Below are 16226 nucleotides of genomic sequence, written 5' to 3' on the forward strand. Positions count from 1 at the left end.
TTTTTTTTTTTTTTTTTTTTTTTTTTGGATAATGTAAAGCATGAAATAAAATATAAGATGTACGCGTTTTACAATCTCAATAAGTTAAACTAAAGTCACAAGCGTTGGTAACAAATTCAGATTTCTATAAATATATAGCACTTCTTTCTTCTTTGATCATAACCACAATTTGTCTAAAACACATAATATCAGAATTTATTTCGTGCATTGACGACTAGATTAGTAGGATGAAAGAAAACCTTGCAAGTCATCATTCTTAATAGATCATCCAAAACAGAATTAAAGTGAAAACCTTTAGAAAGTAACATTTGACTCGTAGTTCTTTCACAGATCAGATTGACTAAGTAGTAGTAACGTTTCTTAAGCTGTGGTCGCCTTTTTAATTTCATGAAACAGAGTTATTCAACATTGTTGATCAAAAACCAAAAAAAACAAGTCACTCAATTTTGTGTGTGAAATTTCCAATGCATGCATTCAAAATCTGTTTTAGATATGGCCTTGGAGATTAAATGACTGGGCCCTTTTTAATATAGCTCATAATTTCAAATAAATAAATAATACTGCAATATACTTTTCATATATATATATATATATATAAAAATAAATCTAAACTTTTTGAAACATTATTTTAAATTGTATATGATATTGTTAAAATCTTCTTAGGTTTAAGTTAACTTAGTAAAGGTAGAAACAACATCAAAAAAATCAAACTTGAAAGAGAAATCCTTGTTGGGAAATATAAAATCATTGTCACTTGAGACTGTAAAATTTACTCTGTCTTTTGCTACTCGTACTTCTTATAGAAAAATTAACAAAATACACATCAAAATATTTTTATATTAAGAAATCAATCCCTTTTTTTAATAAAAGGGAAGTACACAACATAGTTTTTGTAAACTTTATATTTTTAATAAATGGTTACAAATTGTTACAAATAGGTTTTAGATTAATCCATATATTAATATTAATGGTTACACCTAAATATTAGGGATATTCCAAATTGATAATTGATATATTAATGGTAACAAATAAAATCATGGATATTCCAAACTGTATTTTTGGAAGATTTTAGTCTTATATCACATTGTTTCCAAAGATCTTTAAACATAATATTACAATTTATTTTTCACAGATTTTATAGATAGACTACAACGTTAACCAAAGATAGATTACGAAATTGATAGATTGTTGTCCAAAAAAAAAAATTGATAGATTGATTGGTTACAAATTAAATAGTGGGTTACAAATAAGATTACGAAATAAAATTTAACCAGTGATATAGCACGGGTAATTATCTAGAAACATTAACAATATAAAACTTACAAAATATGTGTTTTTTTCAAGCCTTCATATGATTTTATTGCATAATGTTTTATCTAAAAAAAACTTTTAAAAACAATAACATAAATTTTATTTTATATAAAAAATACAATATAAATAAAATAATTTTCAGTCCGTACTCTAGCACGGGTCTTAATTTAGTTAGTTCCTTTATTTGGAAATTGCATAGCCACAATTTACACAAACTGGATATATACTTTTATACAGTCTAACTTAACATAAAAGTTTCAACTATAAAATTCGCCATTTTTAAGCATTTACTAATTAAATTGAAAATTAAGAAGTAGGACTATTCTAGAACGACTAAAAGACAGATTTAAAATGTCCAAAATTAATTAATTATTTACTTAAATTGCCACTGATAATATGTGTAAATTGTGTTTAAGTGCAATTAGAAAGGATAATTTTGGAATTGAATAATTGAAGTCAAAATTATTTTTTAAGAAAATCAAAATCATTAATTTGTATTGGTAAGTTGGGTAGATTAGGAATTGATTCTGAGACATATCACATGTGGTGATTATGTGGTGATGTTGTCTACCACTGATCAAACAGTTTGTAAGAAAGTTGTTTGAGAATATTACTCTCATGTAACTCTTTGTTTTAATCTCTCACTTTGTGTTTAGCTTACGGCTCTCTCTCTTTCTTTCGTGCTGGGGGTTCTTTGTCCCGTCTCTGTTCCTTTGATAACAATCATCGCCGAATTTGTAGCAAGGAAATGGGTTACAATCGAATTAAACCCAATTGACTTCTCTCTCTTTTGGATATGGCCTTAAACTAAATGATTGATGCCCATAACTAATCAGACAGTTTATATAGCACTATTTTCGAGTTAACCTTTTAAAAATTGCTCATAGTTTCAAATAAATAGAAATTACAATATACTTTTAAAAATATATATAAATCAAAACATATTTTTTTAGATTATTCTTTGTAAATAAAATATATGATTGATAAATACTTAAAAGGTTTGATTTCACCAAGCGAAAATGGGGATACTCTGGTGTACTGGGGTACTATGGTGTTTGAATTTGTACTATAACATGCACAAACAAACATAAATTAAGTAATGTGACCACTGACCTCTGATTCTTTATGGTATGGAGCCAGTGGATTTTGGGATGTGCTTTTGCACCTCGATGTCTCAGAGATTATTAAAGGAACTTCAAGAAATCGTAGAATTTCTACCCTTAAAGATGCTTTAACGGTTATCACTATCTTGTCGTGATTTGCTTTCTAATTGCTGCTCAGAGCTTGACTGGTTCTCCCGCTAGCTCCCGCAAACGCTGCGTTTGCGTTTGCGGACGGTTGCTAGCGTTTGGGGCCAATCACACAAATCGTTTCCAATCGCTCCCAACCGTTGAATTTCAAAAGCTGGTTCCCGTAAGCGTTTGCGGTTGCGGGCGTTTGCGTTTCAAATTTTTTTTTTTTTTTTAGAAAAAATTTGAAACAAATCAATGATAATGAAATATATTTTATATATATTTTTTACCTAACTATTTTATTCATTAAGGATGAGAGAAAATGAAGTACGGATACGATTGAAAATATTAAAAAAATAAATAATTGGAAGAAAATAATATTTCAATTAACAATAACCCGGAAAACTTGATGTAAATTTAATGGCACATCGCACATAAGTTCAAAAAAATCTAAATAAATATAACGTTTCATCAGAAATTTAAGAAAATAAGATTATTTGTGAAAAATAAAAACAAATCACGAGTGACTCTTCTCAACTCTCGTTTGATCATTACTACCGATGCAAATACTGCCCCACAGAACTTATTGTGTGTGTGAGATTTAAGAAAGAAGATCTACGATCTAAAACATATGTTTAGTCATTTATCAAATTACTTGATTAAAATTTTGGTAAAAAACTAAATGCATAAAGTAATAAGTATTTCATTATGAATTTTTTTTTTAATAATTATTTTAGTATTTTTAATGAATTTTAATTATAAATCAAGTTTAATAAAGTTTTTGATATTTTAAAACATTTATATAATTATATATCACATTTATTATGTTCCAACCGCTATTGCACCCGCTGGTCAACCAGTCGTAAACCTCCCGCAAACGCATCAATTTTAAACCGCTAAACCAGTCGTTCAAAACGCTTAATAACGCTTGAAACCGCAATCGCCCGCTTCCGCAATCTCCCACAACCGCAACCGCAGCGTTTGAACCAGTCAGACCCTCAGTAACTAGTGATCCTTCATCTTGAATCATCTAGTTGATATCAAACTTAGTTCGGAAAGTGATTCTTGATGCTAAAGTTGGACCGCTAATGTATGAAAAGGGACTGACACAAGACATTATTTCTGTTGTAAGTATTATGTTATCACATATTAGAGCTCTTGAAGAGCTTTGTTTAATCGTCTCTCTCCTTGTATCTCACAACTATAATTGCTTATATAAGTACCTTTTAGTAACTAGTTGTGAACCTAATCCTTCATTCTAGTTGATATCAGACTCAGTCCGGCAAGTGATTCTTGATGCAAAAGTTGGACCGCCAATGTATGAAAAGGGGCTGGCACAAGATATTCTTTCTGTTGCAAGTATTAACTCTTTGTGAAATACAATAGAATAGAATGTTCAAGTTGTGTTATTCCATAGGGTAGAAGAAGTATTTATACACATACAAGTTTCCTATACGTGATAGAACCGAATCTAGTAAATCTAGGTTTATAGAATACTTACATATTTCCTATGCTATTACTTTGTCTTAATCTCTCACTTTATGTTTAGCTTACGGCTCTCTCTCTCTCTCTCTCTCTCTCTCTCTCTCTCTCTCTCTCTTTCTTTTGTGATGGGGTTCTTTTTCTCGTCTTTGTTCAGAACAAGCAGCGCCGAATTTGTATAAAAGAAATGGCTTGCAACACAATTGAACCCAAATGACCTCTCTCTCTTTTGGATATGGTGTTAGAGACTAAGTGATTAAGGCCCATAACTAACAAGACAGTTTGTTTTGTATATCACTATTTTCTAGTTAACCTTTTAAAAATTGCTCATAGTTTCAAATAAATATAAATTACAATATACTTTTAAAAATATATATAAATCTAGACATCTTTTTTAGATTATTCTTTTTAAATAAGAGTATATAATATTGTTAAAAACTGAATAGTTTTGATTTCACCAAATGAAGGTAGAAATAACATCAAAGCATTAAACTCGAAGGAGAAATCATTGTTGGTGAATACGAAATCGTTTTGTTTCTAGCAAAAGAAACATGATCTCGATTCTTACCAATCCTTGGAAAATAGGCAGCTGGTAGACCAAACATCCAAAACTTTTCATTTAGCTGGCTGGTTTTTATATCAATATAATATATTTTTTTCCATTTCTCGTTAAGAGGATGATCTTCTTGTAAACTCCAAACTTGCAAATTTGAATTTTCTAGCACATTCGATAGGCACAAACGATCATTTAGATTCCCCATTTCTATACTTGTAGCATAACTGGTGTGACACTTTGGTAATGATATCCATCGAAATTTTTCAGTGTGAAGATCGATAGCTAGTAGCCTTGAAATTCCTTTCCAAGCTAATGTCAACCAAAACAGAGATCCGTTTGCGTAGACTGATGTATGCTCTTCGCAGAATTGAACATCATATAAACAAGGAGTATCCGCTTCTCGTTGCAGACCATTATCAAGGGATATGACCTCGACTTTGAAATAATGACAATTTTGATGATGTATCGAATATAACAAAATTTGACGTCTTGGATATAACAAAATCACCTTATATGATTTTGTAACAATATCTTTGCCGAACCCAGCAAGACACGGCATTATCTTCACTAATTCACCTTCATAATCCAAGACTGATTGAGATTCTCTCCATGTTCTCTTGTCCGTTGCGGTAGTTGCGAATCGCAAAAATTCCGGAAAAAGTGTCATGTGTTTTTTAGTCGATGGATTGATCAAGTAAATGTACCTAAAATCTTCGTATATCCGAATCAAGATCAATCCATCACATGACCCCAAGACTTGAATAGTTTTGTTCTGAGATTTGTCGATTGGATCATCAGGAAAAGTGTAGTAACTAGAAGAAGAAGGACAATTTTTTCCGTTGTTGTAATCATCCCTAGAAAAAATATCCAAACACAAAGTTGTTGAGTTTGAATCTTGTTCATCACGCATGGTTGACAGTTGTTGACTAACAACAAGAAGTTTCATATTAGGGGTTCGTAATCCTTTACAAACGAGTCGTTTGTGGGAAAAATGGGCTGATTCGATCATCTCTCTATATTTTTTTGACAAGATTTTGAATGTAGTTAATGCTTTTACGGGAAGATGTTGAAAAATCTCTTCAATTATATCTTGTGGTATAACAATTGTCTTAGCAATTTTATGTTTGTCATCCTCCATTCTTTTCCAATGATGATAAAATCATACTTTAGATTTGTATATTTATATTTATATATATAAGAAAAACAATGAACTAATCTTGGATTTTTAACTTTAGATTTAACATTTATTGTGGCAAAAAAAAAATGATTTAACAATATTAATTTATTATAAAATAATAAAGAGTAAAAATATAAACGTATATCTGCAAGAAATAAATTATGCTTAATGTATGTATATATTACTACAAAAAGTAATGAAAATAAATTGAGACAATTGATGGGAGATTTTTTTTTTTTTACAGCCAGACAATTTATGATTTCAGATAATTTTCTTTAACAATTATTCACTAAGAATAAATTATATATAACTAATCTATTTATTTGAACATTGATAGATTTTAAAATTTCATCTATAAATTCTCCAAAAGGTTGTCTATCTACTTCTTTATTCCTAATTAGTATTGGTTTTGGTATTTTAGGGGATTTGGTGAAATTTAATATTTTAAAACTTTTGAGAGATTTTTAAGTGGGGTTTTAAGGGATTTGGTTATTTCCTAGAATTTTTCTATCAAGTAAAAAGAGGTAAAAATGATTGATATTGTTGAGATTTTAGTATTATAAAGCTAATTAAAAAACTCTAAGAAGGAAAAAAAAGTAAAACTTGGGTTCTAAGTTCTAACAACGCCATACACAAACACGTCACAATTTATGTAAAAGCAATCGAGGGATTGGGATGGATACACACGGGAGGGATGTCCGACCGGCTGGTCACCGGCATCGTCGCCGGGAAATTCTATCAAGTGTTTTTTTTTGTAAAATTTATAGAAAAATAAAAATATCATCCCATAATATATAATCAGACTAGCACCAGATACTTTAATTATAAATCAAGTTTAATAAAGTTTTTGATATTTTAAAACATTTATATAATTATATATCACATTTATTATGTTCCAACCGCTATTGCACCCGCTGGTCAACCAGTCGTAAACCTCCCGCAAACGCATCAATTTTAAACCGCTAAACCAGTCGTTTAAAACGCTTAATAACGCTTGAAACCGCAATCGCCCGCTTCCGCAATCTCCCACAACCGCAACCGCAGCGTTTGAACCAGTCAGGCCCTCAGTAACTAGTGATCCTTCATCTTGAATCATCTAGTTGATATCAAACTTAGTTCGGAAAGTGATTCTTGATGCTAAAGTTGGACCGCTAATGTATGAAAAGGGACTGACACAAGACATTATTTCTGTTGTAAGTATTATGTTATCACATATTAGAGCTCTTGATTTCATCTAGTTGATGTTGTTTCTCTGAAACACAAGTTTCTGACTACACAGTACTGAGCCCTTGATACACAATAACACAAGTCAAATCTTGGAAAGAAGAAGAATAAAGAATCAGCTTTCTTACTCAGAACTTGTTGTGTAATACAATAATCACTCAGATTACAACAAGGCATTAGACCGTGGGCGTCATCAAGGAGCAAAACTCTAAACAGTGCATAACGATGGTTCAAACTCTTTTCCCCTTGAAGTCTATGAACACTCCCGAGACCATCTGCCGTGAGGTTTGGAAAAGCATAGAAAAATCCTTTTTATTCTTTGACTGCCCCGGACGAAAAATCTCGGATGAAGTGGGAAACAGATGTCTATCTCTGCCAGAAGAAGATTCAATGGCAACCAATGGAAGCATGCCACTGCCTACAATTATCAGTGTCACGCGGCTGCACTTATTATTGTAACCTTCCTACAACTTATTTTCCTTCTTATTTTCTATGAACTTTCCTACAACTAACCTTTTTTTTTCATAACTCTTGTAGGAATTTTTTTTAGTTTTTTTTACCATCATTATTCATAAAAAATGTTTTTTTATGTTTCCTACGAACACTTATTTTCGTTAATAATGAATAGACAGCATACTATATATTCCTTCTGTCTCACATAGATTGATGTTTTAGAGAATTATATTTGTCTCTCAAATATTGATTTTCTACAATTTTGAATAATTTTTTTTTTGTCGTCCGCAATTTTGAATTAATTAAAGTTAATATTTTTGTAAACTTCAAGAAGTAATCAATGAAAACATTTAAATTTTTGAATTGTTATTGGTCTAAAATTAAATAATATATTTTTAGTAAGAGAAAATAATATAGTTAAAATCAGTAATCATTATTTTCTTAAAATGTGTAAAAACTTATAAACATCAAACTACGAGGAACAGAGGGAGTACTAAATACGAAACTGTATAGGATGTTTGTTTTGCACAAAAGCATTGTGATTCCTGATTGGAAAGTAGTTAATGAAAATATCAACCTCTTTGCTGTATTTCGATACATCCACACAAAATCTCAAAAGATTTGAGTTTGAAGAGTTGTTTTAAGGGTCCTCCTGTGAAGAATAATCAACTTTTTTTGGACCATATCGACTCGACGTGGCTTATGTGAAGAATAATCAAGTGGTTATTCAGTCTCTCAGTTTTTATTAGGATTGTTTGATTTCATTCTTATATTATGGTTAATCTTATTTTATGCTAAATAATACTTCTTTTGGTCCAAATTATAATAGTTTTTAGATAAAAGCGCAAAAATTAAGAAACAATAAATTTTTTATTTTTTTTTTACTCAAAAGGAATTTATATTGATTTAGGAAATGGAAATCCAGAAACAACTTTGTTTTTAATAATTACCGAGAGAATGTTTCCAAAACAGTCCTGGCGTCGATCGCAGAAACAAAGGAGTGGATAAATATTTCAAAAAATAATCTTTTACTGGATAGAAAACTATCACCATCAACAATAAATATTTTATCATTTAACAAAATTTACCAATTAAAAAAACACTGTAGAATTTAAATAATCAAAAACTATTGAATTAATATTAAAATGCATAGAAACTTGAAAAAAAAAATCATATAAAATAGAACAAAAATAAAAGGCTAAAAGATCTTATAATTTGGAACAGAGGGAGTCATGTTTTCTCGAAAAATAATACTCTCTGATCCTTATTAATCCTATTTCTAAAAAAAAGTTATTTTAAAAAGATGTTGTTTTTAAGTTAGCGATGCACTATATAATAGGTTTTGATAATGAATTGATTTCAAGAATAAAAACTAAATACTATTGATTTAGAGTTATAGAATATTAAAAATTACAAAAGAAAGAAACAAATATTTATAATCAAATTTTAATGTGTGAAAAAAATGTTTAAAAATAAGATCAATGAGGGAGTATATTTTATTGGGATTGTTCGTTTTCATTTCCGTTATCACTAATCTTTCTTTATGTTATATATAATATAAGTAAGAATCATCCCCTATTTAATATTTCGGAAGTACACAACTTCTTTTTGGTAGACTATATAATAGTTATAAGTTATAAAGTTATAGTTATTATTTGATTCATTAGTTAGTTACAAAATAGGTTATATGGGTTAACTTATACATAGATACACTTAAAAAGAATATCCCAAGAATAATACAACTTAAAAGAAATAAAATCTCTAACAACCATATACTGTTAGGCCATATATACTTTTAGGCAATTAAAGAAAAAAAATATAATAAAATCTCGAAAATTAATTAAAACGAAATAATATTTTACCTAACACTCCTCCAAACTTTTAGTATAAATCATTGACATTTTCATTCACCGAAATACACTCTATTCATACCAAAAAAATTGTTCAATCCATAAAATATTCAAGCTTTAGTAATATTATTCTTTAAAAAAATATCTATTAAACTAAAATTTTAACTGAGTAACGGATCAAAATTTGAATATTTAAATTCAATTTCATATATTTCTTTGTTGAATTGTATAGTTTAATATATTTTAAACTTTTAAAATAAATTAATTTGAAATATTTTAAAATAGTTTAATTTGATATTTTTAAAAATATCATAAATATATGATAGATCAAAAAGTTAAAAATTATAAACACTCTAATTTGATTTGTTATAGCACGAATCAATAATATGTCACTATAATATGAAATAATTCCAAGAAATATGAGCAAAGGTTAAAATTTCAAGAAATATGATTTCTCAGATTAAATTAAAGTTTAGAATAATGTTGTTTCGTAGGCTTTTTCTCGGTTAAGATGATTTTGACAAACATACGTTACATTAATATGCGGTATACTACGGGTTAACTCACAATATTAACAATCAAAATATAATGTATAATTTTAAACACTTAACAAATCAAATAAAAAAAATAAATTAATTTTTTATCACACAACTTAACTTGCGGTATGCCACGGGTTAATTATCTAGATCTACTAGAATAGATCTTACAAAATATATGTTATTTTCATAATTCATATTCAGCATATGATTTGGCATAGTATTCTATCCAAAAAAACTTTTAAAATAAATAAAATAATCACATATATGATGTTTTTGAATAAAAATTACATAATAAACAAAAGAAATTTCAATCCGTGCTAGAGCACGGGTTATATTCTAGTGTTCTATTAATTCAGATGTGTCAATATCTTCTCAAGCTGTGAGACCTTTTCATGAAACAGATTTATTCAACTTTTGGGATAGCTTTAGTCAACCAAAGAGTTGTAAATTTTATCATTTAATGAAGGATGAGGTACTAGTCAAAAAAAAAAAAAAAAATTGGTAACAAGAACTAGAAGTACTAATCCAACTTTACGTGCACTAAAGACTGTTTATACACTTGAGACCAAAAATTTACTCAACTACAAGTGATGAGAATGTTGAATAATGACAACGACTAACAAAGGTCAATAAGATTGAACGTGTCTTATGGCTATGAAACACTTGCTGTCTTGTAAATAATGATACTTGGCTGGCTGTATTGTTTTGTCCTTTAAGCAAATAAGCTAAGGCAACCGCTTGATAATGGAACGTTTTTAGGTTGTGTGAAATGTTCATAGCCATATAGAGAAGGGAGCTTCCATGCATTGACTAGCTAGATGATAAAAACTTATAATTAGTCTTTTTCAAAAAAAAACTTGTAATTAGTCCCAGGCTGTGATTTGCTCTATTATGTCCTACTTTATCAAATATTCAAATTATACAAAATTGGAAAGCCTTTTGGAGGAAAAAAAATAAGGAATAATAATTTGTTGCTTCTTGTTTCTTTAATTATAATTATTTTGCATCTTTTACGCTCTTAAGGATTTAGAAAAAGTAAAGGAGGGATGGGGTGTCGAAGGGGTCAAGGGGATATAACACAAAATAAATTTAGGTTTAGATACCATGAATCAGATACGTGTATATCAATGTCGGTGATATCTTTGAATAATGTATTTAAAGAAACAATAAATTTTGCCTAATAAAAATAGGAATAATTTGAAAAACAAAACTGCGAAACAAACGTAGTCATAAACGATAAACATATGAAAATTTTTACGAACCTGTGAAATTATATGATAGTTCATAAACGTATACAGAACAATTCACATGTCTTTCGTTCAGTTCACTTTTTTTTTTATCAACGATTATATATATATATATATATATCAGACGTTGTAAAATTATATATTACAGATAATGTTAACGATTAGCTCCAAAATTCGGAACCACTATATCCAAAATCATGAAAACTGCAAATAAAGAACAGTTTTCAGATTGCCAACATTAAAAATGAAGAACGGTAAAAGATAAAATTAATATTTAAAAAAAAAAAAAAAATTGTGCATGTGGTTAAGGAAATCAAATTACAAATGTCACGTCTTAGGTCGGTTCTTTCGACCTACGTTTTGGTGAAGGGTAGTTTTCCTAAGTACTCCAATCGAGTCATATGTAGGTCTAACTTGAAATCTCTCTTATATCAATTACCAAGTTTTGGCGTTGATCCAAGAAAATATATTATATATATATATATATATATATATATATACCCGGCTCTATCAGCTGATCCGGTCAGCCAGATAAAAACACATCAAAATGTTTCAAAGTGCATCCTGAAAGACCACCACAATGTCTATTCTAAATTTAAAATGATTTCCAACTACAGAAAGTAATCAAACCACCTGCATTTCTAACTACCAGGAACAACACAATTGACAGACTTCATACACAATTATGATTTTTGTTTCCAAGATGGATCTAACTTGTATTAGTTCTTTCCAACCTTTCTTCAATTCTCCCTTACCACTAAACCACAGTAGTGCGGAGTTTTGACTTTTTCTTGGAACTCTTTATCAAATTTAAATATATTTTTTACAACTTCTTCATCTGAAGTTCCTGACTTAATTAACTTTTACTTTCCTCATAGCAAGAATTTTATATAAATGTCTCTTTTTAATTCATGAAGCAGTAACTTTTATTTAAAGAATTGTTTATTTTCCTTTCAAAAATCATCGCCCAAAATTGATACTTCTTAGAACATTAAAAATAAATTTAAATTAGTCATATTATATAATCAAGTTTCATTATAAATTTTGGTACAACGAAATATGGTGAAACATAATTGATCCTAACATAAATGATAAATTAATGCACAATCGATAATATTTCTTGGATAATAATTAATTAAGAGTTTATCTGAACAACGAAACATCATTATTAGTTCATCCTCATCAAGAAACTCATAACTCCAAATGCGATCAGTCCCGAGATCTTCACCACCGTGAAGCTTTTACCAGCAGCCGCTCCAAATTGCTGATCAACGGGATACAACTCACCGGGTGGACCCGTCATGTATATGTAAGTAGACGGAGGTGGCGGGCAGTAAGACTTCTTCGGCGGCGAAGGTGGACGTGGCGGAGGAGGACAGGCCAGGGACGGCGGTGGAGGCGATGGTGGTGGAGGTGAGGGAGGAGGAATGTTTTGGAGACAAGGTGTGCATTTAATAGGATCCTCTTCGAGTTTTCTATTGGTTGAAGAATGATCTGAGGCGTTTACGATCATAGGAAACGTCAGAAACGCCATCGCCGTGAATATAGTGACCACGAGAGCCTTTACACGGTGAGTTTTCTCCGTCATGCTCAGAGTTGTTATATGTTTATTTTTTTCTTGTCCCGGAGAATCGAATAAAAAGAGAGGTTTGGGAAGATTCTCTAGTTAGACGTTTGGCAAAGAAAGTTGAAAATTTGGTGAGGTGGTTTGGTAAGAGTGTGTGCATTGGACTGATATACTTCTTCAAGACTATATACTTCTGTCTTGATAATTATACAAAAAGTACTTTACAACATGCAAGAATAAAAAGAATGCATTCATATTTGTGAAATAGGCTTTTTTACATGTGAGTTGGAGCTTGGATTAAGGGGTCCCATATGGAGACCATATAACATATGATCGTGTTACTCGAAATAATAATTAAATTACTTAACAATAGTGGAAGTATTAGCCTTTTAATCCACCGTCGTCCACTCAAAAATAAAAATATATACTTTAAAGTTTTCCAATTATTTGCTGCCAATAATAAGAACGTTTGATGACACAATGATTGATCGCAGATTGGTAGTAATCTGGTTTATAAAATTTAAAGCATATAATATGCATCACTGTGTGGTGTCACACCACCACTGGTGTGTTGTCTAAACATCGTTGCTAAAGCGTGAATTGGACCGCCTCTTCTAACAAAAACATGAAAAGCAGGCGAAGTCTGCGATTAAAATTATAACTTGGAATTGGTCGAAAGCAGTAAATTAGTATACCTAGTCATCTTTAGTGGTTGGTTCCTTTCGTAAATCTATTATGCCACTATGATTTCCCAAAAAAGAAAAATCGTGAAAGAACCATATACGTATTGTAGGTTTAATTAGAATTCAATTCAACCCAAGGGACTACATTTTGTTGTTGTTATTGTAAAACTCTAAGAAAATCATGTATCACTTTGCTTCACGGCTTACGTTGACCCGATGGACTAATTGTTTTTTTTTTATTTTCTCTCTTTTTTTTTTTGCTTTGGGAGTCAATCCTATAGGTTTAGAATCTGTGATTGTAATTCTAAATATTTTCATTTTCAACGAGAGTTTCCCTTCTTAGGAAAAAAAAAAAAAAAAAACTCTAGAATAACAAATACAAGAAAGAAGTCTTCTTTTTTTTTTTTTTTTCGCAAATGAATATATATTGATTAAACTGGATCATTACAAAGTGTGTTGCCTAGCCATGGGGGCTTTAGTACAGAGTCACAATAATATTGACAATTTATACAACCAAATTTAGCTAAAGCATGTGCTACCCTATTACAATCTCTCTTTGTAAAACTGAAAGTAGCTTTCTGTAGTTTGGAAGTCCAGGTTCTGATATCTTGAATAAAGTTTCTTAGGGATATATCCACTATGTCACCATTAACTATTTTTGTTAAGATTTCACAATCGCCTTCAAATACAATCTCCTTGTACCCGCGGATCCATGCTTGTTGTATTGCAGTAAGCAAACTCTTTGTTTCTGCTTGTAAAGAGGATCGAACATTATGTAATTTTGTTGCACCCCACACAATAGCCTCTCCCTTGTAATTTCTGAAGATCCATCCGCTAACAGCCTCATGAGTGTGATGATCATAACTCGCGTCATAGTTACATTTAAGGATCGGTGGAGACGGTGGAAGCCACGATGTTATATTCGTACGTGCATTAGATAATGGTGAAGATATATGTTGTAGACTGTTGATCCATTCTTTTGTATCAGATTTCGAAAGTAAGACTGTTTTTGAGACACTTTCTCGATAATTATTGAAAACTTGGTTATTTCTCGCCTTCCAAATCCGCCAGAGTAAAACAAAGGGTAATAAATAATCAAACAGGTTGGAAATCTGCGTGTGACTATTAAGTAGCTGTGCAATAATGTCCTCTGTATTGGATTGTAGATGAGTGACGGCTAGGGAAGAACAACAAGAAAATCTCCAAGCCATCATGGCAAAGGGACACGAGAAAAAAGCGTGGTGTATGGTTTCATCAGATTGATGACATCTCGGGCATAGAGGATCAATATTCATACCTCTTGTACTTAATCTTGTGGTGACTGGTATTGCTTGCGATAGAATACGCCATAAAAAGTGTTTGATCTTTGGTAACAGCCGTAGCTTCCATATTTTGTTCTTAAGTTCCACTGAACCATGAGGAATATTTAGGACTACTCCAGGATCGAAAGGGTAATGTGTAACAAACCAATATCCTGTCTTGACTGTGTACTCACCTGATCTAGTATAGTTCCAAATTAATTTGTCCGGTTGTGGTACTTGTGAGAGATGAATGTTTTGTATTATGACCTGCTCTTCCTGGGATACGTATGAAAGGAGTTTATGATTATCCCAGTATCGACTTTCACCAGAAGTAGAAATAAATTGATCAAGAGTAGTTTCTGATTGCAAAGGTACAGTTTGAACTAATCGTGGAGGGTGCTCTTCTATAAAATTATCCAAACCTATACGAATGGATTTACCATCCCCCACAATAAATCTTGAACCCTTTTTAATGACATCCAGTCCTATTAAAATAGATGACCAGCCATAAGATTGTTTCTTCCTTTGTTTGGCATCTAAAACTGATTCCTCTCGGTAGTATCTGTTTTTCATTACGCGGGCAAATAAAGAATTAGGATTTTGAATCAATCTCCACGCTTGTTTTGCAAGAAGTGCATCATTGAATTTAGCTAAGTCTCTAAATCCCAGACCCCCTTCTCTTTTCGAATGTTGTAGTTTCTTCCAGGCGATCCATGGTATACTGCGTTGATTTGAGTTCTTTTCCCACCAGAACTGCATTAAAAGTGATTCAATCTCTGAAGTGATTCCTAATGGAAGCTTGAAACACGACATAGCGTATACCGGCATTGATAAAGCTACAGAGTTTAACATAATCTCTTTTCCCGCAGGTGATAGTTTCTTAGCAGTCCAAGAATTTGTGCGTTTTTTAACTCTGTCAACAATGTACTCGAACATCTCCTTTTTCTTTCGACCGAACTGCTCAGGTAGACCTAAGTACTTCCCTCCTCCTCCATGATTTGGGATGTCAAGAATAGATTTCAAACGTATTTGAGTGTGTCCATAAACTCGGCTGCCAAAAGTTATCATTGATTTTGAAGTATTTATCTTCTGTCCTGAATAATACTCATAAACGTCAAAAATATCTTTCAGAGATTGGCAGTTTTTCTTATTTACCTTGCAGAAAAATAAACAGTCATCAGCAAACTGTAAGTGAGTAATACATGGAGCGCCGTTTCCAATACGTATACCACGAAGATCACCATCGTTAACGCTTGACGAGATTAGATGACTAAGTATGTCTGAGCATAATATGAAGAGGTATGGTGATAGTGGATCACCCTGTCTGATACCCCTATTTGGATGAACATAACCATAGGGAGCACCATTTATCAAGATTGAATAGTTAACAGTAGTTACTACGGTCATAATCCAGCTAATCCATTTTGGACAAAAGCCAAATAGATTCAGTGTTGTTTCCAGAAAGTTCCATTCCACGCGATCGTATGCTTTAGTGACATCCGTTTTGACAGCCATATAGTTTTGTGAGACTCTCGGTCTGACCTTTAAAGAATGCATTACTTCATGTGCAATCATCACATTGTCCTGAATTAAACGTCCTGGAA

At 31.1% G+C, this 16226-nt stretch overlaps 2 protein-coding genes across 2 annotated transcripts; both read right to left on the reverse strand.

The window, feature by feature from the left end:
• LOC104712662 (putative F-box protein At1g71320) lies at positions 4479-5719 on the reverse strand. Its single transcript, XM_010429608.1, has one exon. The coding sequence runs from the start codon at positions 5717-5719 to the stop codon at positions 4505-4507; it is 1215 nt and encodes a 404-aa protein (XP_010427910.1). The 3' UTR covers positions 4479-4504.
• LOC104712663 (leucine-rich repeat extensin-like protein 3) lies at positions 12066-12913 on the reverse strand. The gene has a single exon (XM_010429610.2). It carries the CDS (start codon positions 12657-12659, stop codon positions 12240-12242), a length of 420 nt encoding a protein of 139 aa, XP_010427912.1. The 5' UTR covers positions 12660-12913; the 3' UTR covers positions 12066-12239.

This window comes from Camelina sativa, chromosome 9 (genome assembly GCF_000633955.1).
Source record: "Camelina sativa cultivar DH55 chromosome 9, Cs, whole genome shotgun sequence".
In the NCBI taxonomy this organism is placed as follows: domain Eukaryota; kingdom Viridiplantae; phylum Streptophyta; class Magnoliopsida; order Brassicales; family Brassicaceae; genus Camelina; species Camelina sativa.

Bases quoted from the DNA above. Each gene is read 5' to 3' on its own strand.
- LOC104712662 (XM_010429608.1), bottom strand. From the start codon at position 5,719: ATGGAGGATGACAAACATAAAATTGCTAAGACAATTGTTATACCACAA.
- LOC104712663 (XM_010429610.2), bottom strand. From the start codon at position 12,659: ATGACGGAGAAAACTCACCGTGTAAAGGCTCTCGTGGTCACTATATTC.